At 33.2% G+C, this 20,698-nt stretch overlaps 2 protein-coding genes and 1 non-coding gene across 3 annotated transcripts; all 3 read right to left on the bottom strand.

Annotated features, from left to right (window-relative positions):
• Positions 1 to 1,046: 1,046 nt before the first annotated feature.
• Positions 1,047 to 1,574, bottom strand: LOC107798902 (non-classical arabinogalactan protein 31-like). The gene has a single exon (XM_016621934.2). It carries the CDS (start codon positions 1,572 to 1,574, stop codon positions 1,047 to 1,049), a length of 528 nt encoding a protein of 175 aa, XP_016477420.1.
• Positions 1,575 to 6,213: 4,639 nt separating this feature from the next.
• LOC107798911 (putative methyltransferase PMT23) lies at positions 6,214 to 11,497 on the bottom strand. Its single transcript, XM_016621941.2, is given in 9 exon segments — positions 6,214 to 6,526; positions 6,873 to 7,067; positions 7,159 to 7,413; positions 7,516 to 7,637; positions 7,639 to 7,688; positions 7,842 to 7,952; positions 8,025 to 8,295; positions 9,112 to 9,261; positions 10,922 to 11,497. Coding segments are annotated over 9 exon segments (1,806 nt in total). The 5' UTR covers positions 11,372 to 11,497; the 3' UTR covers positions 6,214 to 6,324.
• Positions 11,498 to 16,593: 5,096 nt separating this feature from the next.
• TRNAK-CUU (transfer RNA lysine (anticodon CUU)) lies at positions 16,594 to 16,666 on the bottom strand. Its single transcript has one exon. It is a non-coding gene; the product is annotated as a tRNA-Lys (tRNA).
• Between the last annotated feature and the right edge of the window lie 4,032 nt (positions 16,667 to 20,698).

Here is a 20,698-nt window from a genome sequence, read left to right as displayed (position 1 = left end):
AATGAGTGTCTCTCTTGAGTACAAACAACAACAACAAGCCCAGTAATTTCACACAAGAAGGGTCCGAGGAGGGTAAGACGTACACAACCTTACCCCTACCTTAGAAGGGCAGAGGGGTTGTTTCTGATAGACCCTCGGCCGGAGAATGGAGGAAAAAAGTAATGGCAACAAGTAGGAATAACAAGAAGATAAAAAAGACCGAAGCTAAGAAAACAGTTAAACTCTAGGTAGCAATAGCAATCTTGAGTACACGATGAAGTAAATCGACAACGTCAATTCAAAAGGTGAATTCCCAGAATATGAAGTAAATCAATATTGTACTGTCGAAATAAAGAGGGAGATGAGGAAGCTGATCCTTTAAATATACTTCAAGATCAAACTATTTATGTTCCCGAAAACTTGCGGATACCTGCTGTCAATTTTATTTGGACGGCGACAAAGTTGCTCAGAGTATATTTAAGGGACCATTTTGAATCTATCCCAAACATTAGGGGCTACTTTTGTCATTTTATCCCAATACTTCCATCTCTAGTTCTCTCCAATAAGTAGAGGCGGATCCAGAAATTAAATACTATGCTTTCAATTTTCAAGGCTTTTAGCATTGAACCCATTATTATTTTAAAGTTATGGGTTCATTTCTTACTAGTTTTGCAATTGCAATGAATTTTTTTATATAAACTTTTACTTCGCGTTGAAAACTATGAGTTCAATTGAACCTGTCGGTTGAACACTACGTTCGCCCATGCGTGCAACAAGTACTTATTGAGATTTATAGAGTTGCACATCCTGGAATAGAGATAAAGGGAAAGAAGGCACGGTGGAGAGATATTTCAGTAATTAATTATGAAGAAAAAATTATAACAAAAAGTAAGAATCTCATACAATTTAGTTTGTTTGGTACACAGGACAACAATATCTTACAGTTTAGGTTGTTCGGTACAAAGGACAAAAATCATAAGTACAAACTCTTGTAAAGACATTGGATTCTTGTAATAAGATCAAAACACAAAATTTTGTAGTGGAAATCAAATTAGAAGTAATTAAGGTTATTTAGGTGGGCAGTAAGTTGGTCGAAAAGCCAAAGGACCAGCAGTATAAATTACAGCTTTGTAATCACTTCTGTCAATTGTCTTGTCTTCAAATCTGAGTTTTGCACCATTGAGTCCATTGTTAATATTACTAAAAACATTGCATGTTTCTAAAGGAGAAGAGACCAATTTCACACGACATGAATGTAAAGGATGGTCTAAATAAGAATGTCCCATTTCAAAACCTTGTAATTCTGCATAGAAATAACCATATTCATTTGTTTCAAATGGCTTGTAAAAGTTTACTCTTTTCTTGTAGGTTTTGCAAATAACACTCACTTTAGCTTTTGGGATTGGCTTAGCTCCTGATAATGACCATGATCCGTAGTTATCGCAACTTTGGCAATAAACCATACCCTCGATCACCACGTTTACTGTCGTCTCCATTGGCTTGGCCGGGACATGAGCATACGCGAATGTCACTGGAAAGAACAGAGCAAGAGGGAGGGATGAGACGATTAGGATAACTTGGATTTTATTTTCCATCTTTTTGGAAAGATGTGGAAGAGATTATGTGAGTTTTGGAATGTTTGGTTGATGATGTTGAGGGAATTGAAATGATTCATATATATAGTTATGAGACAAGAGGGGTTGCTCTGATGGTAAGCAACCCCCACTTCCAATCGAGAGGTTGTGAGTTCGAGTTTCCCCAAGAGCAAGGTGGGAAGTTCTTGGAGGTAAGGATGCCGGGGGTCTATTCTCTCTACCCTAGGGTAGGGGTAAGGTCTGCGTACACAGTACCCTCCCCAGACCCCACTAAGTGGGATTATACTGGGTTGTTGTTGTTGTTGTTGCATATATATAGTTATTGGCATTAGTCTGTTTTTTTTTTTGTTGTTGTATCACTGACGTGAAGACTACTAACTGTATTCGTTAAAGTTGGAAGATTCATCCTAGATTGGTTGCTAACGTGATGACCATTTTCCGAAGTTTATAGTTTGATATAATAATTGATGAACTTATAGGGGTTGACTAATCTGCTTATTAATAGGATTTAAGTTATATATATCGTTCAATTTAGAGACTATTTCCACTATCAGTAAATTAATATCGATTTTTACTATATTAGTAACAATTAATACCTATTAAATATAATACGTGCAATTACCTATTGCACGACTTGACTTTTTAAATTTTATTTACACCATTAATACATAATTTAAACTCTAGCCTTTTATGCACGGATATTTGTACAAGTAGTTTTGTACGTGCATACCACTTTAGGAGGTTAGTTTGGTAATGATGTATATTATAGAGAAAATCTCACTTTATACCCATTAATTTCAAACTATTTACCCTTTAATGTTCAGATCCAAACTATTTACTACTCCTATTCATGCGCCCCAAATTATTTACCCGTCTTTATTTTATTCCTCTTCTTCTTCTTCCTCATTTTACCTTCCTCCAATTTTTGAAGTTCACGACTGATGGCTTCTTCGGAGGGAGGGGTTGGTTGTAGAGTCGCCTGGGAACAAATTCTTACAACTTTTCTTTTGCCCAAGTCTTATCACCATCAAGAGTCATACCAGCTAGATGTATTGGTACAACATGCACTGTCAAATTGCTTTTGGGGTAATGATTAATTAGTCTCCCCTTGTAACGACCAACAAATGGCCATAGTATAGTTTTGGATTCTTTAAGATAACCCCCTGTAATTCTTTGATCAATTTTTGAAACAATTTGTAAATTCAAGAAATAATTTTTGAAACTCCATATGAATGAGTTCAAAATGTCAAATCTGATTTTTTATAGTGTTTTAATGTTGAAATTTGTTAGTTATTGTTCTTTGATGTGTAGATTGTACCTTTGATGCTGTTTTTTGGAGATTTATTGTACAAAAATTTAAATCCACCATTGAAGGACCTTGAAGCTTGAAACTCATAACTTGGTTTGTTTGAGTTTTTAATTGTATTGATCCGAACCTGTATAAGTTTGTTTGAAAAGTTGATTGGAGGTTGTAGCTAAAGTTTTAGTCAATTTGGTGGGGATTTTGTAGTAGATTTTAGAAATTTGGGTTGAAATATAGTTGAACCAGAGAAGAAGACGAATTTCTATTGTATACTCAAATAGTATACAAATATACCATTTTAATATACAATTCATTTCAACTATATACCCTATTAGTATAGCTATATACTATATTGGTATCATATGCTAGTTGAATCATTTTTTGGTTGTATTAGCTGCATTTAATTGGTACAATATTTGATTTTCTCTTAATAATTGTAATATAGTACAATATCTTGAAATACCTTATTATATTAATATGTGGTACACTATTTTTTTATTTTTCTCTTTATGAATGTATGTTATGTAATAGTAGTATAGTCATATAATTATCGGGAATTAACTAGTAAAACTGTATACCATGTTGGTATAGTTATATGCCATATTGGTATCATATGGTAGTTGAACATTGTTTTGGTTGTTTTAGTTGCATCTTAAGTGAATTCTATTATGAAATTATTTATATGAACATGAGTTGCAATCTAGATTTTTTGTGTGCCGATGGACATAAATTATGTGTATTATGTAATAGTTTTTATAGTTATAGGCAATTAATGGAACAACTGCATACAACTATATACCCTCTTAGTATACAAAATGAGCAAGTTGTTTTGTGAATATTTAGCTTGCAATATTCTAGATTTTTTATAGTCGCAGATAATTGTAGCAATATTCTAGAGAAATTACATGCTCTATTGGTATACATATATACCATATTGGTATCACATGGTACTAGAAGTCTTTTTTGCTATTTATACTTTTGTTGTATTTTTTAATATTTTATTATCATTTTTATTCTAACTAGTATATATGGAGATTTGGTTGCCGTAGATTATGTTTTCTTTCTCTATAACTGGTTGTATTACTGCTAATGGTAGAGTACAACAACAATAATAACAACAACCCAGTATAATCCCACTTAGTGGAGTGTGGGGAGGGTAGTGTGTACGCAGACCTTACCCCTACACTGGAGTAGAGAGGTTGTTTCCAATAGACCCTCGGCATCCTTCCCTCCAAGAACTTCTCACCTTGCTCTTGGGGAGACTCGAACTCACAACCTCTTGGTTAGAAGTGGAGGTTGCTTACCATCAGAGCAACCCATCTTGTCTTAATGGTAGAGTGTGTACTAATATTTATAGGGAAGTAGATCAAGGTTTGCATGACAATCACGTGTTGATTCTTAGAATCTGATTATGTAATTTATGGTGCTCAGCAACAATCAATGTGATATTCAGTGAATTAGATCAAGTGATAACTAATATTATTTTACTTTAATAATTGAATTTAATAAATGAGAAAGAAAAAAAAACAAAAGGTATATTGTACTAGTTATATTAAAAAATTGAATAAATATTTACTATATCAGTTATCTTTTCTTATTGTATAAAAAAAGAATAATAAAAAATAGTGAATACGTTAAATAAAATTAGATTATAAAGAGAAAAGAATAAAAAAAATTAAATGAAATTAGAAAAGGAAAAAAGAATAAAATAAGAAGAAAACGAAAAAAAGGAAAAGGAGAAAAGAAAAAAAGAAAAGAAAAAAAGACGCATAGAAATAAAAAAAGAATGGGAGAATAAAGAAAAAATTTCCCACAAAAACTATTATGGGTAGGAAATATAATTAGTTTATGGGTAGAAAAATAAATGGGTAGACAAAGATAAATAATTTTGTTTTTGTGGGTAACTGTGTCAAAACCCCGAAATTATACACTTCCGACATAAGAAATTAAATATTTAGTCTTAATTTGTATAGTTCTTATAAAAATATAAAATTATGATTTGTTCAATAAAGAAGAATGTATTGATGCAAGAAGTGATCTTATTCTTCTCGTCTGTGTCATCACTATTCCAGTTGCCGTAGAAAAGCAGATTCTTTTAGGGGAGAAATTAAAAAATAGCCACATTTACAATTGGTCGTTTAAAAATAGCTCAGTTTCATAAGTAATCAAAATTTAGTCATGTAAAAATAAATCTGAGTGAAAACACTATTCAAAACTCGAAAAATACGCCAGTATATTATACTGGAGTTCCAACATAAGTATGCTTGAACTCCAGCATATTATACTGGAGTTCCAGGATAAGTATGCTGGAACTCCAACATAATATGATGGAGTTCCAGCATAAGTACACTAGAACTCCAGCATAATATACTGGAGTTCCAACAAGTATAATTGTCCAGTATAATATACTGAAGTTTGGAGCACCGATGCTCCAGTCTCCAGTATATTATACTGGAGTCAGCAAAATATACCGGTCCAGCATAATATGCTGGAGTTCATACACAAGTGCACCGAACTCCAGTATATTATGCTGGACCGGTCTCTGTTGCAGCAAAATAGTGGTTATTTTTCATTGACTTCGTAAACGCTGACTATTTTTCAATGACCAGTTCGAAAACTGGTTATACCGTGCTATTTTTACTTCTTTTAGGCTTCCTTTTAAAATAGCATTTACTTTAGAATTTTAATCCTATAGTTCATATAATACGAAAATTACGAAAACTTAGTCTTACTCTTATTTATATAACTTTATTTCTTCTTAATTTTTATTATCTAAATCACAAGTGGTAAAATATGTAACCGTACATATTGCTAAACAAATAATAAACTTTCATTGTCAAATCTTTTGGGCAAAGATCACTTTTACCCGTGATGAGATTATTTATGTTTGGTAACCGCAAAGTGTGTAAAATATGTATATATTTTATATATAATATATATAAATGTATATATATACAATTTTTTTTATATATTTTTTACTATTATTTTAAGAGCGCATATACAATGTCATTTTTTCAAATATTTTCATCATTTCTTTGATTTGAGTATTGGAAAAATGACACTGTATAGCCGCTTTCAAAATAATAACCAAAACAAGTGTATTTTTTTGTCTATTCTTTATGTTATATAAAAAAGTTATATATTTTTTCGGCTACCGAATGTAAATAGTTAAAGTAATGCCATTAGAGTATTTCCTGTCCTCTGGACTAATATAATGTTTTCAAAAACACAATTACAACTCATCTCCAGACTTAATAAGTCTTCGTTTCTAAATTTGGATAGTTCCAATTACCAAAAAAAATAAAAATGGACGTGGGAAAGAATGAATTCTAGTGATACATTACAACAAAATTTGCTTCAAATTGAGAATTATGTTCTTTTCCTTTTGTATGCATAATAGAGATAAATAGGTGCAATAAATATACAAAGGGAACATAGCTATGTGTTTCATATTCTGACTTTATCGTTTGGACGCCAAAAGCCTTTCTTACCAACAAGAAACTGCTCTTGATGCAGAGTTACTGACCAATGGAGCGAACGTAAAATCGAGCTAAGCTCGTTAAGTATCTGCATTGTGTCCTGAACTAAAAGAAATCCGCCCGGTCTCAGTATTCTATCCATCTCCACAACTGCTTCCGCGAGGCCACATCTGTGACAGAGAAAGACCAAAAAGTTCGCCTCGTGAGAAAAATTTAGGATATCTGCAGAGGCGGATTCAGAATTTAAACTTAATGTGTTCAATCTTTAAGGTTCTTAATACTGAACTCATTGTACTGTCAAAAATTACGAGTTCAGTATTTAATGTGTTGAAATTATAGTTGTTTTGCATGGTTTTTCACTATATAATACTGGATTCAGTTGAACACATAATACGCTCAATTTGCCTTTCCATACCAATTAATGGAGCAAGGGAGCTAAAAGGAATGAAAACACAATAACTGCACTATTCGTATTAAAATAGATCAATAATAGCAACAAGAAGGTAGTTATTGAACCTTTGAGTTAAATTTCCAAAGAGGAAGCTGGAATGTAGAAGATCATATGTCCGAGGATAGGTATTAAAGGACTCGCACCAGTCGTGGTACATACCAATCAGCCCTCTATCAAAGATAACGGAGAGAGTATCTGGCCCAGTGATGGGAACGACATTCATTACCCATAGGGGTCGATCAATTATTGCCGAGGCAAACCTGTAATTACCATGGAAAAAATGACCCAAGAGAATGAGCAGAGAAAATAAAGCAGACAAGATAAAGCGATTCCAACATACAACTCTCTTACCCTCCATAACCGGCATTCATGTCCATCACGTTCCTCACACTCGACCAATTTATAGCAAGGCCGCCTATGTAAACATCCGACACCAGTGCTGCCCAGTGTTTTGTGTCCTCGTCGAAAACCTCTTCCGCATCTGTTTTTAGGGAGAGGCGTTGAGGTTTATTGTTGAGCCTCTGGGGCCAGGGTGCAGGCCACCCATATGTATTACCAATGCTGCTTGTCGGGAGTGGTACAAGACAATTGTCAAGAGGCGCATACCTGGACATAGGACATAAAAAAGATGATTAAGGCAGAACGATGAACATGTGGTAAAGTTAAGGATATAATGATATAATGATACTCAAGGTGTATTGAGCATACCATGAACTATTTGGTCTATTGTTCTGGTCACATAGGGGTGGATTATTTTCTTTGCGATTATCATAACAGGAAGATGTAACTGGCTTTTGATATATAACTAGCCCAACTCCAGCCGAGTAAAAAAGTCTTCTTCACCACTTTCCAGCATATTGCTTCAGTCAGTGAAACCATAGCTGCAACAAGAAGGAAAGTAAAGCGCCACTTAGAATAACAAACTCACTTCAAGAAGATTTACATTTGCAGCTCTTTGGTTTATTGTCCTTCACATAGATTTTCGATAAAATTTATTGACAACAAACAGAATGAATTTATAGATGAGTAACAACCTTTCCAGACTTTCTTATCCCTTTCGTCGTCCCGATAAACTGGCGTTGCTGACCACACGAAAAAACCTCCAGGCCTGAGAATTCTGTTTAGTTCCATCAATGGTTTTCCTCCTGCGATTAGAAATCGATTACCAAGTAAAACAATATAGATTATGGGTTTGGTAATTTGAAAGTAGTGATTACCATCTCCATCCCAATGAACCCTGCATCTTGCACAATGAATCATATCGTAAGCATTATCCGGAAATGCCAGCTTTTGAGTTCCAATGACTGAGAGAGTAGCAGGGATTCCACGCTCGAGCGCAAACTGTATCTGAGCCTCATGTTCATCCTTTGGTGCAAATGACATAGTAATGACATTTTTATCCAGCAAATAACCACCAAAACTAGCAACACCACAGCCAACATCTAAAATGACCCTTATATGCTTTCCCCATTCAATTTCCGGCAAAGTCTGAATAAAAAAATAAGATAGATCTCAGCTTAAAATACAATTAGCAACAATTGGGCTGCACCAGACCATCACCAATTCCGGCATATTGACTGTATAACCAATAAAAGATAAGAAAATACCCTCCCCTCCTTCCCTCCCTCCTCATACACAAGAAAACAATCAGGAAAAGAAAAGAAAGAACAAAGATAAAGAACATGAGAATAAACCAAATAGTACTACTACTTCTTCCGCTACTTGCTGCACGCTGAATATATAGTCAAACTACATGCAATATGATGTCCATTAAAGTGGACGCAGTCTTAACTTTGTCACTAGGCAATGGCTTATACTGATAACTCATCCCTTCGAAGTGGTCACACAACAATGCATAGAAACAACAACATACCCAGTGTAATGCCAGGAGTAGGATCTGCGGAGGGTAGTGTATACGCAGACCTTACCCCTATCTTGAGGAAGTAGAGAAGTTTCCGATAGACTCTCGGCTCAATGAAAGCAAAATTACAGTAGTTTAAAAAGAAATATGATAGCGAAGAAGACATGGAAAAAGAAACGGTAACAACAGCAAGATAATAATAAGAAAACCAAAGCAGACAACAATGCATAAGGATTATCAAAAATGATTATGCATTAAAGCTTCTGGCATTTTCCAAGCGGTCGCATTTCACATAAAACATACGGTCAGAATAATTTCATTCAATTGACAAAAGCAATGAATTTGGACAAGAATGAAATCCAACACAATGTAACAGCAGTAAACATATACTGTATACTGTTATAGCGAAGAAGAGCAATAAGTATGTAAAGTAGGCACACTACCTTCTCAATGGATTCAATATAGTTCGTCACTCCATCCTTGAACTGTGTTCCACCACCAGGAAAAACAAGATAATCACCAGTTTTGACCACCCAATTCTGGTCCTTCTTATATTCCACAAGTTTAGGGTGAGGAACGTTGTTGTACCATATCTATCCGAAGTTATAAATGACGAAACAGTTAAGTCATGGTTATTTTCTGACAAGCAGAACAAAATATATGACTAGATTGAACATGATAATTTTCTATAAAAACACACATTAATTTCATTAGAGGATTGCAACATATAAATAAAGACGAAATCAATTAATATTTGAACTTATAATGCTCACTAAAAGTCAAACTCGAACAATACGAAACTAGTAAGTGGACTACAATGATCCGTATTCGGACCAATAATACCAAAGAGTCAAATGGCAAGCAATTTTAGCCCCGCAGATATTGCACACATAAAGAAAATGTATCACCCAAGGAATAGTGGGATAGTTGTTTCTAAGAACTACGGTGCCCGTAAACAATCCGGGCAATAGCTTAATCCCAAATCATCTCAGCTGTATGTGTGCCATTCACAATTTCATTTCATTAGATTAAATAGGAAGATAAAAGAGAAAAATATTGCGTTCTGTGAACGATTCTGCAACTGACGATTCATTACAGACTGTGTCAATCAATACACAAATGCAAAACTATTTTGGCGGAGATAAATGCCAATTTCTTTCTCAATAAAAGCCACCTAAGGACAGTAGCAGAGATTTAGAGTGGTTTCTACAAGTTCAATTGCACCCATACATTGCCTTAGGCTCAAATTGTATATACATATGCAAAAATATATTAAATGCTCACGCTCATACTGAACACACTAACTATAAGGAAATAAAAGTTTTTGCCAATTAAAGCCCTAACACTACTAAGGACACTCTTGTACAACCACCAAATAAAGACACCGGTAACAGGACAGTCAATACTTAGCAAGAGCTGCACTTCTCACATCTCTATGACAATATGTACTATGCCAACAAAATCTAACTGCTACAACCCCATAACTCACTGTAGGCAGTCCGGTGCACTAAACTCTCGCTATACGCGGGGTCCTAGAAAGGGTTGGACCACAAGAGTCTATTGTACGCAGTCTTACCTTGCCTTTTTGTACGAGGCTGTTTCTAAGGTTCGAAACCCTGACCTCCTGGTCACATGGAGACAATTTTACCAATTACGCTAAGGCCCCCATTCAACCCTATAACTCACTGTACTAAGGGTAGTCCGGTGCACTAAGCTCTCATTATGCGCGGGTCCGAGGAAGGATTGGACCACAAGAGTTTATTGTACTCAGTCTTACCTTGCATTTTGTACGAGGCTGTTTCTACAGTTCGAACCCGTGAACTCTTGGTGACATTGCAGCAACTTTACCAGTTATGCTAAGGCCTCCATTCAACCCTATAACTCACTGTACTAAGGACAGCCCGGTGCACCAAGCTCCAGTTATGCGCGGGTCCGGGGAAGGGTCAGACCACAAGAGTCTATATACGCCGTCTTACCTTGTATTTTTGCAAGAGCCTATTTTACACGGCTCGAGCTCGTGATCTCCTGGTCACATGGCAGTAACTTTACTAGAGGGTTCCCTTCACTCACCGTACTATAAGAATAAAATCTAGTAGCTATAACCACTTTAAGATCCAGCTTCTACTAAACTTAAATTAACTTCTAAAGTCATTAAACCAAGTATATAACAAAACAGGACATACCAAACCACAGCTAAAAACAAAATTAGAAAACAAATTAAATCTTACCAACAAAAAAACCTATCAATCTCACCATATCCCTACTCTTAGGCCATGGAACTGGCAATTTATACCCATCAGGCAATGGAATCAAACACTTTGGACTTGGCTTAGGACAATGTCTTTCCCTATGCTCCATATGTCTTCTTGATTTTAATGCTTTTATTGCCTCCAAATTATCAAGACAAGGTATATAATCAACAGCAACTGAACCCTTACATAACTTCCAATCAAAATTATCCATTTCCACCTCATCATTTTTTGTATTATTTGAAAGAATATCATCATTCTTGAAATTTTGTAAAGATGGGGTTGGATTAATACTATGATTTAATTGGGGTTGAGCTATGTCGGTGACAAGATAAATCGGGGATTTTTGAGAGTTGGAAATGAGGATGAAAGTGACAAAGATTAATAAAAGAAAAAAGATGAACAAGAATGGGATTTTGCGTTCTTTGAAAAGGTTTTGCATGGCTATGGCCATTTCTTGGATTGAGCTTAGTTTTTTGGAAAAACAAAAGGAGATGCAATGAAGATCTAGAGAAAAAAAGAGAGAGATAATTAAAGAAAATGTAAAGGGGTCAGGGGAAGGAGTCAGTCAAAAACTTGATACTACTACATGCTCATTTACTCTTTAAATTTAGGTTTTATATGCTATGTAATTAATATTTTTTACTTTCAAGAATAACTAATACTAAGAACAAAATGAAAAAAAAATTAATTATATTTTGATTTTTTAAAATAATAAATTTCGAATTCTCTATTTTTAGTAACCACGAAAACTAAAATAAACCTGAGGAAGCAAAATTAGTTTTATCTTGATTTGCTAAAAAGAATAAGTAACAAAATTTATTTTTTGTATACCAGATAACAATACTAATAATATACAATATAATTTTACTAGTGGATTTGGAACTATATTTAGTATACGTAATCTTACCTATACCTAGTACGCATAGATAGTGGCGGATCCAGGATTTCAAGAGGATAAGTGCACTATTGTAAAGAGGTGAATTTAAAATTTATATTTGACGGGTTTAACTTTAGTTTCTTATCATGAGCCCACTATACTTTTGAAATTATATGTTCGAAATTATATTCCTTTTGAAATTTTAGTGATTTTTACATATATATCTATATTCTGTGCCTAAAACAAGACCGTTCAGAGTGAATTTGAACCGTCAATTTTATTTGTAAAGGTACACACAATAAATAATTGTACCATAAGAGCTTTGAGCATGGATTCTCACACACACACACACATACATACATACATATACATATATATATATATATATATATATATATATAATATTATTATACGTAATTTAGGGAGAGAAGTATGGGTAAACCCATATCCCTCAACCTGGATACATCTATTATTTACTTTCTGCTCAAAACACATAAAATATACTCTCTCCGGTCCACAATAAGCGATTAATTTGCTTTAGGTACACCCATTAAGGAAATACTAAATTCTAGACAAAAATAGTTAGTGTGACTAAACTACCCTTAATTAAATGTTGCAGCATAGTTATAGTAGCACTTACTTCTCTTCTCAAATGTGAGGAATAAATGAATTTTTATGGATATGTACATAAGGGTAATTTTGAAAAAATAAATTAAATTTTTTCTTGATTATATAAGTGGACACTTATTTTGAACTAAAATAAAAAAAAATTAATCAATTATTATAGACTAAAGAAAATAAAAAAATAATGTTTTTTGAAATATCATTAAAAGGGGAGAAGACAAAAGAGTCAAGGACCCACGCGGAAAGAAATCTACTGACATGAGAATCTATTGGAGAGTATGTGACTGTTTCTATCATTATCACCTACTCCTTAAATTTCCTTTTACAAGTTACTTTTGTTTTTATGCAATAGTTTTAAAACATACGTTCGAGCGGGTTGGGTTATGATTAATTGTTTAGCCTATTTTGATTCAGTTCATCTTAACTTAAGTACATTTTGGACTAGCTTGGTCAATGATCCATTTATTAACTTAACCCATCTTAACCTACCCAAATTCAGCTCAACCCGATCATTTGTCACCCATGTATACTGTTTCTATCATTATCACGTACTCCTTAAATTTCCTTTTACAAGTTGCTTTTGTTTTTATGAAGCACATGTATTGCTGGATTTCATAGGTACGTGTAAGGCAGAGAGCTCCGAATCCAATGCACTACTGTTTTGGTTGCACCCCCTCAAATTTAAATAACTTATAAAGTTTTTAGTGTTAAATTTTGCTTTACTTTTTAAATTATAAATTTAAATTTTAGTATTAGTATTTTTTTCGTTCTAATTTATGTGATAGTGTTTGATTGGATACAAAATCTAAAAAAGAAAGAAAAATTATTAAAACTTATGATGTAAAATAAATTATGTAGGCAAGGTGGGTTGCTCTGATGGTAAGCACTCTCCGCTTCCAACCAAGAAGTTGTGAGTTTGAGTGAGTTCGAATCACCCCAAGAGCAAAGTAGGGAGTTTTTGGAGGGAAGGATGCTGAGGGTCTATTGGAAACAGCCTCTCTACCTTAGGGTAGGGGTAGAGTTTGCATACACACTACCTTCCGTAACTTCCACTTGTGAAATTATACTGAATTGCTATATTGTATGTAAAATAAATTATGTAAATATTTGTTTTGCTATAAATCACTTCATTATGTGATGTGTTACGATTGATATTGACCAGACTAGTTGAGAATGAAATGGTGATTGTTCCCTTGCGAGAAAAATGCATTGGAAAAGAGGGTGTTAGACTTGCCTAGCTTCGAAGCAGCGTGAAATTCAGAATTTTAAAGTTATGGGTGCTCGTTGATTAATATTCTAAAAAAAAGAGGGAAAATGGGTTTAACTGTAAGTGTTCACTTAATGTTTATTTAAATATTTTTATAATTACTTATGTTAATTTACTAAATATGCTCAAAGGTAATAAACTTGAAAAAAGAAAAAGTGATTTATAGGTGTTTTGTTCATTTAGAAAAAAGAAAAAGTGAAAAACGGATCATACACCAAGTTGTAATAAACTTGATTTAATAATTTGAAAAGTAGTGAGGACTTCCCGTCTAAGAATCTTAGGTTTTTTATTAGAAATAAATAAATAGGCATACATGTCAAGAATTACAGAGAAATGTCTGATTCCGGAATCTAATGACTGTTTTTGAATAACAATTTACTGGTAATTGAACCCAATTAACAATGATTATAAATTCGAATAATTTAACCCAAGGCATAATTTAATAAAATATAGTTGAAGATTCTCACCACGGTAGAGAAAATGGGATGATTAACAGCTTGTTTGGATGGTAGTTACCTGTTGTATTGTATTATATTGTATAGTATTGTATTGTGTTGTTACTTTAAATACAATGTTTGTTTTAATTGTTATTTAAATTTTATTGTATCGTATTGTTAAATCCGTCGTTAGGTAATAATGAAATGTGCCACTTTATGTAACGATCCATTTAGTGTGATCGCGTCGTTACTTCTTTTTCTCTAAATCTCACCCTTCATTATTATTAAATAATTTTATTTTATTATTTACCTATTTTTTTATATACCATATCATAATTTTTCTTTATAATATTGCAAGTTTATTCATTATATTACTGGTGCGTAATACCATGAAATGACGGCAAAACGATACAATCTATCCAAATATTATATTTATCAAACGATACAACACAATACAATACAATACGATACGATACATTATGAAACGATATGTAACTGTACGGGGCGTCTACTCCTTCAGAAGTTGAGATATTTTAAATCCTTTTCATAAACTGACCAATTTTTGAAGTGAATAATTCTTGGAGCTATACTCTTCAGCATTAATAATTCTTTGTGAATAATAGAGTAGCACTAGGGAGATCAATGGCATTTTGCAGCCATCCATTAAATTGTGACAACCCTTTTGTTTATACTATATATTCCTTCTATATTTTTGAGTCTAAGTTCTTTTTTTGGGCAATTAAATAAGTTTTATTAATTACCGAGTAGCTATACAAAATGAGGGCAAAACAAATTGGTTCACGCCCCTCTCAAAAAACTATATCATATGCAACTATAAGCCTTAAAACATCGAGACACCTATAGTGGACGTCAAAACACCTATAATGAACAAATAAACTCAAATAATTTCCTGTTGCCTCTAAGTTCAGTGCACTGACAACATATATTAAGTGAATTTATAATAATAAGTAACTTTCATATCAAGTTTAATATGGTAATGTGAAAAATATTGTAATAACTTGATATAACACTTAAATCTCATTTCTTTTTCAACCTTCCACTTGTGTGAGGATTGGTGGTTTAGGTGGACAGGTTGAGTAACTGCAATGGAGCATGGCAGGCCCAGCCCATTCCCACTGCAGCACTCTTTCACTCTTGTTTATAGATTTTTTTCTCTCTCTTTTCCATATGAATAAATTTTTATTTTTTTTTCTTTTGCTTTTTGATCATCTTTAGTTCTTTTGTTGCTAACAATATTTTTCTATTAGTCTATTTCAAAAAGATTGACATCTTTCACTATTTTCTTAATAAGAAGTATTTATAACTTTACAAATGTTGTAGCAGGTTTAACAGCTTGTTTGGGTGGTTGTTCTCCATTGTATTGTATTGTATTGTTATCCCAAAATAATATTTGTTTTGATTGTTTCATTAAAATTGATTGTATTGTATTATTAAATCCATTATTCCGAAACAATGAAAAGTTCACATTTTTGAAACAACCCATTTGATGTGGTGGGATTGTTTTCTATGTTTCTTTCCAATTATGCGTAAGTTATAACTCCACAATTATATTTTATCCTTTAGCTTTTTTTTTTTGCTATTTTAATTCCAAATCTCTAACCTATAACCTACTTTATTTTTTTCCAGAACTTCTGCCGCCAACGTTAAAAGTGTTTTGCCACTTTCTGTTTTATTTTTTTCTCCTAATTTACTTTTAACTCAATTCTAATTAGTTGTGTTCCTTTGTTTTGCCTTCTTCTGTCTCACTCCTTTGTTTTTCTTTCTTAAGGTGTTTTGTTTTCTATGTATAATTTTTGATAAATTTAATATTTAAACAATTGAGGGTATTTTAGTAAACTTATCAGTTATAGTACATTACGATATAGTCAAACCAAACAGCAAAATATTATTTAACAATAACAAACAATACAATCTATCTAAACATTGTATTTATAAAACGATACGATACAATACAATACATTATAAAACGATGGGGAACAATTGATCCAAACAGAGTGTAAAACCACTAGTTTCAAAAGTTTTACAAAACATAAATGGTATGATTTATTTAATACCACATATATCAAAAATCTTTATTTATTTATTAAAGTTTGTATCAAATCAAACTAGGATAATTTTTTTGTAACAAAGTGAGTATATTTATCATAATATCATCGATCTGGAATATTTATTTTCTTTAGATATCTTGGAAAATAAGAAGTTCCATTAGCTTCACACTTCAATAATTTCCATTATATAGGAACCTCGAATCTAGAGACCTTGATGTGAGTTGTGACCCTTGCTTTGATAAGATCAATGTGATCCTTTCTGATATATGAAATGGTGAATAAATTTACTTAGAATATGACAAAAAAAGGTATTAAATGCGGTACTCCAATAAATTTATTTTTCTTCCATATACTGCAAATCTCATTAAAGCTTAGTAGAAAAATTCTAAAAGATAATAACGCCCACCGTGGGGCTCGAACCCACGACCACAAGGTTAAGAGCCTTGCGCTCTACCAACTGAGCTAGACGGGCTTCTTGTATGTTTTTGCTAATTTGTTGTAATTGTATGGTACTGCATCTCGCAACTTATAAAGACAATCAAACTGCTTACTTCTTGTTGTTGACAACCATTATAAATTAAAATACCATATACAGCACAATATTTTTTGGCTTCTATCAATCCAAAATCTATTTTAACTTGAAGTTGTAAATACTTGACAATGATTTTGAATGGAAAGTTTACTAGGGGTTGATTGATGGAACGTAAAGGAAAGAATTTGAATGGATAATATAGATTAGAGCTGTCAAAACGGCCAGCCCAGCCCAAGCCTCGTAGGCTTTTAAATTTGGTGGGCTAGGGCGGGTCAGCCCGCCATATGAATGGGCCTTAAAATGATCAGTCCAACCCAGTCCTAAGAGGGTCGCGGGCTAGGGCGGGCCGGCCTGTTATGCCCCGCAATATTACTTCGATATTACGTCCCGCAGTATTATATTACGATGATGTTACGCCTTGCAGTATTACATTACGATAATGTTACGTTCGCAATATTAAATTACGACAATGTTGCACCCTGTAGTATTGTACGTTGAATTTGTCGTAAGGTAATTGACAAAAGTCCAAGGAAAAGATTATTTGGATATTATAAGGATTATGCTATTTCAAACAAGTAATGAGTAAATTCGTGAAAGTGAGAGGGGAAGCAAGTCAAAGAAAATGAAATTTCATCCAAGTTTGGCAGTTGGGATAAAATATGGCCAGAGCTAAAGTACTCGGTATTTATGGGCTAGTGACATACAAGGTACCACATGACCATGATAGTAAGGTGTATAAGGTATGTGAAAAGTGAGTAGTATTTTAAGTAATTTGAGGTAATTCTTAATTATATGGGTAATTGGTTAATTATTGAATAATGAGATATTATCCAATTAATTAAGGAATTAATTATTGGATAATGCGATTCTTAATAATGGGATATTACTCATCAATTATATTGCATGAGGTGGCAGCCCCCTTGCCAATTTGAAATGACTCATGTTATAACATGAAAGGTGGCAATCATTTAAGAAATGATTGAAAATTTCTTCTTAAGTCCAAGGCTTGCATTATTCACAAAATAGAGGGAATTCACAAGAAAGGCCATAAAGGCTCTAACGTATTGCTTCAGAAACAACCTTGAAAGGTTGTGATCAAATTAACAAAGTGAGCATATGAAATTTTTTACAAAAATTCGTATGATATTTCACAAGGTAATATTAATGGGATTTTGAGATTCTAAGGGAATACGGTGCAATCTTTCTCAAGAATATCATACGATTTTTTTCTGACTCCGATCTTGCCGTCACGCGTTTGTCGAAATTAACATGTGTTAGAGGAATTGCCAAGAGAATCAACTCAGGTATGTTAAGGTTATTCCTTCTTTCTTTTTGGCATGATCTATACGATACGAACGAAGCGAGCAAATGCATAATTTCCATAAATGACTATTCATAGAAATATTAGAGATGCTTATGTTCTTGATTCCCCATGTGTAATATTATTCTATCATCTGTTTATGGGTCTCATAGAATACGTAAGTTGATAAAGTTTACTTTAAGGTATTATTCAAAGGCAAAATGGTCTTATGACACTCTGAAAGATTTTATTGACGTACTTCTCATGCATTGAATTCATGTACATTGACCCATGACCAGATGGCGTTATATACACGTATATATGTATATTATATGTATATGGAATATGGGGAAAGGTTACGGCGTTATATACGCACCACCACCAAATCAGCTGGTATACGTTGATGATTTGACCACAGTGGCTGAAATTATATGATGGGATGCCCTCAGAGGATTGATAATGTTATGAACGCCTATATCCATGCATGGTATGACATTTATACACATATGCATGACACTATAAAAATGAAATGATTCACAGAGCTATGCAAAAGTACATGTCGAGTCTTTTACTCCATGTTTCTCTCATGTCTTTTATTTACTGATTTTCACTCCTTACAGACTCGGTACATTATTTGTACTGACGTCCCTTTTGCCTGGGGACGCTGCGTTTCATGCCCACAGGTCCTGATAGACAGGTCGAGAGCCTTCCAAGTAGGCTATCAACTCAGCGGAAGATGTTGGTGCACTACATTTGCTTCGAAGTTGCTTGTTTGGTTAGTATGATTTAAACGTGTATTCTTAGAGGCTTGTAGACAAATGTCATGTACGTTGTATGCCCTTGTCGGCCTATGTTCAGTGTACGAGTGGTTATTTTGGCCTTATAGGCACGTATGTCTTATGTATAAGTTGGTTTCACATGTTGTATTCTACTTATCTCACGGCAGCCTTCCGGCTCAGTTATCCATGATAGTATGACATGAAAAGATACGTTATGTTGGTACTCGATTGAGTAAGATAGCAGGTGCGCATCACGGCCCATCGGTTTGGGTCGTGACACGGCCCTTCATTTTTTTTAGAAAACAAAATTCTTTAAATCCTTAAATATTTTTTGTGACATAGTCGATTAATCATGTTAACAACTTCTGTTTGCTTAGAGTGCACAAAAAACTTGATATTTGACGAGGAATCTCGTAATTGAAATGCAAATTCTCTATATCTCTAGCTCTTCTTTTTTAAAGTTAAATGAATATTTTCTTAATACTTTTCTTTCATTTTTCTCAGATTCAGGGATTGCTTCAATAAATTTATATGTTGATGTTTTTTAATTTATGATTAATGTCATTTGTTGATTTCATAATTATAATCCATAAAAATTTTAAAATTTCTGAAATTTGCTAGTGGTCAATTCTTTTTTGTGTGTATTTAAAATTGATCTTTTTCTATATTGAAGGGCAGTTTAAATATTAATAATATTTTAACATAATCCAAACTGATCATTGGCCACTTAAAGTAATATTTTCTTTTCAAAAAAGATTATTATTGGCCACTAAAGCTTTATGAGTTCGTTATTAATTAAGCAAAAGAAAAACTAATTTTGTCATATTACATGCATGTCAAAAATCTAAATTCTAGTTGATATGGAAGGGTAAATGAGCAATGTAGGGTTGGGGAACGAGAATTATAGTTAATAGTTTTTTTAGTTTTTAGTTTTTTAAATATTAAATATTTAATAATTAATTAATTTTTGGCCCACGGGTCGGCCCAGGCCCAGCCTTAGTCAAGCCTCAAGGGCCAGCGGGCTGACTTGGGTCGGGCTCATAAGCCTCGATTTTAAATGGGCTCAAAAAATCCTAGCCCAACCCTACTCAAGTAGCGGGCTGGGTTGGGCTGGCCTCACGGGCCAAGCCCATTTTGACGACTCTAATATAGATGTTGCACTCTAAAGTCAAAATATAGTACTCAGTGGGCGTTTGGACATAATAATTGTAAAATACAAAAAAATGTAGTTTTTTTCAAGTGAAAATGGCATTTGAAAATTAGAGTTGTGTTTGGACATGAATATAATTTTGGATTATTTTTGAAGTTTTGTGAGTGATCTAAGTGAAAAAATTTTGAAAAACAGTTTTTTAGAATTTTTCAAATTTTCGAATAATTTCAAAATTCGTCTTTAAGCAAAAATTGAAAATTTTATGGCCAAACACTGATTTCGAAAAAAAGTAAATTTTTTTTGAATAAAAGTGAAAAAAAATTCATGGTCAAACGGGCTCTTAGTTGGCGTTTGGACATAAGAATTTTAAAATTCCAAAAAAATCGTGAAAAATTTTTCAAGTGAAAATGGTATTTGAAATTTTGAGTTGTGTTTGGACATGAATATAATTTTCGATTGTTTTGAAGTTTTGTGAGTGATTTGAGTGAAAATTTCGAAAAACAGGTTTGTGGAGTTTTTAAAATTTTCGAAATTTTTTAAAATGCATCTTCAAGTGAAAAATTAGAAATTTTATGAACAAACGTTGAGTTCGAAAAAAAGTAATTTTTTTTTGGAAAAAAAGAAAAAATTTCTTTATGTCCAAACGGGCTCTTAATATTTCACATGTTGTTTCCTTTTCAATCTTGTCTTTTCTATTATGACAACCCTAAGCTTTTTTTTTTTCTTCCTTTTTTTCCTTCACT

The sequence above is a fragment of the Nicotiana tabacum genome, chromosome 11, assembly GCF_000715075.1.
Source record: "Nicotiana tabacum cultivar K326 chromosome 11, ASM71507v2, whole genome shotgun sequence".
Classification (NCBI taxonomy): Eukaryota; Viridiplantae; Streptophyta; class Magnoliopsida; order Solanales; family Solanaceae; genus Nicotiana; species Nicotiana tabacum.
The sequence above is the reverse complement of the archived record's forward strand: the minus strand, read 5'-3'. Positions and strand labels throughout refer to the sequence as shown.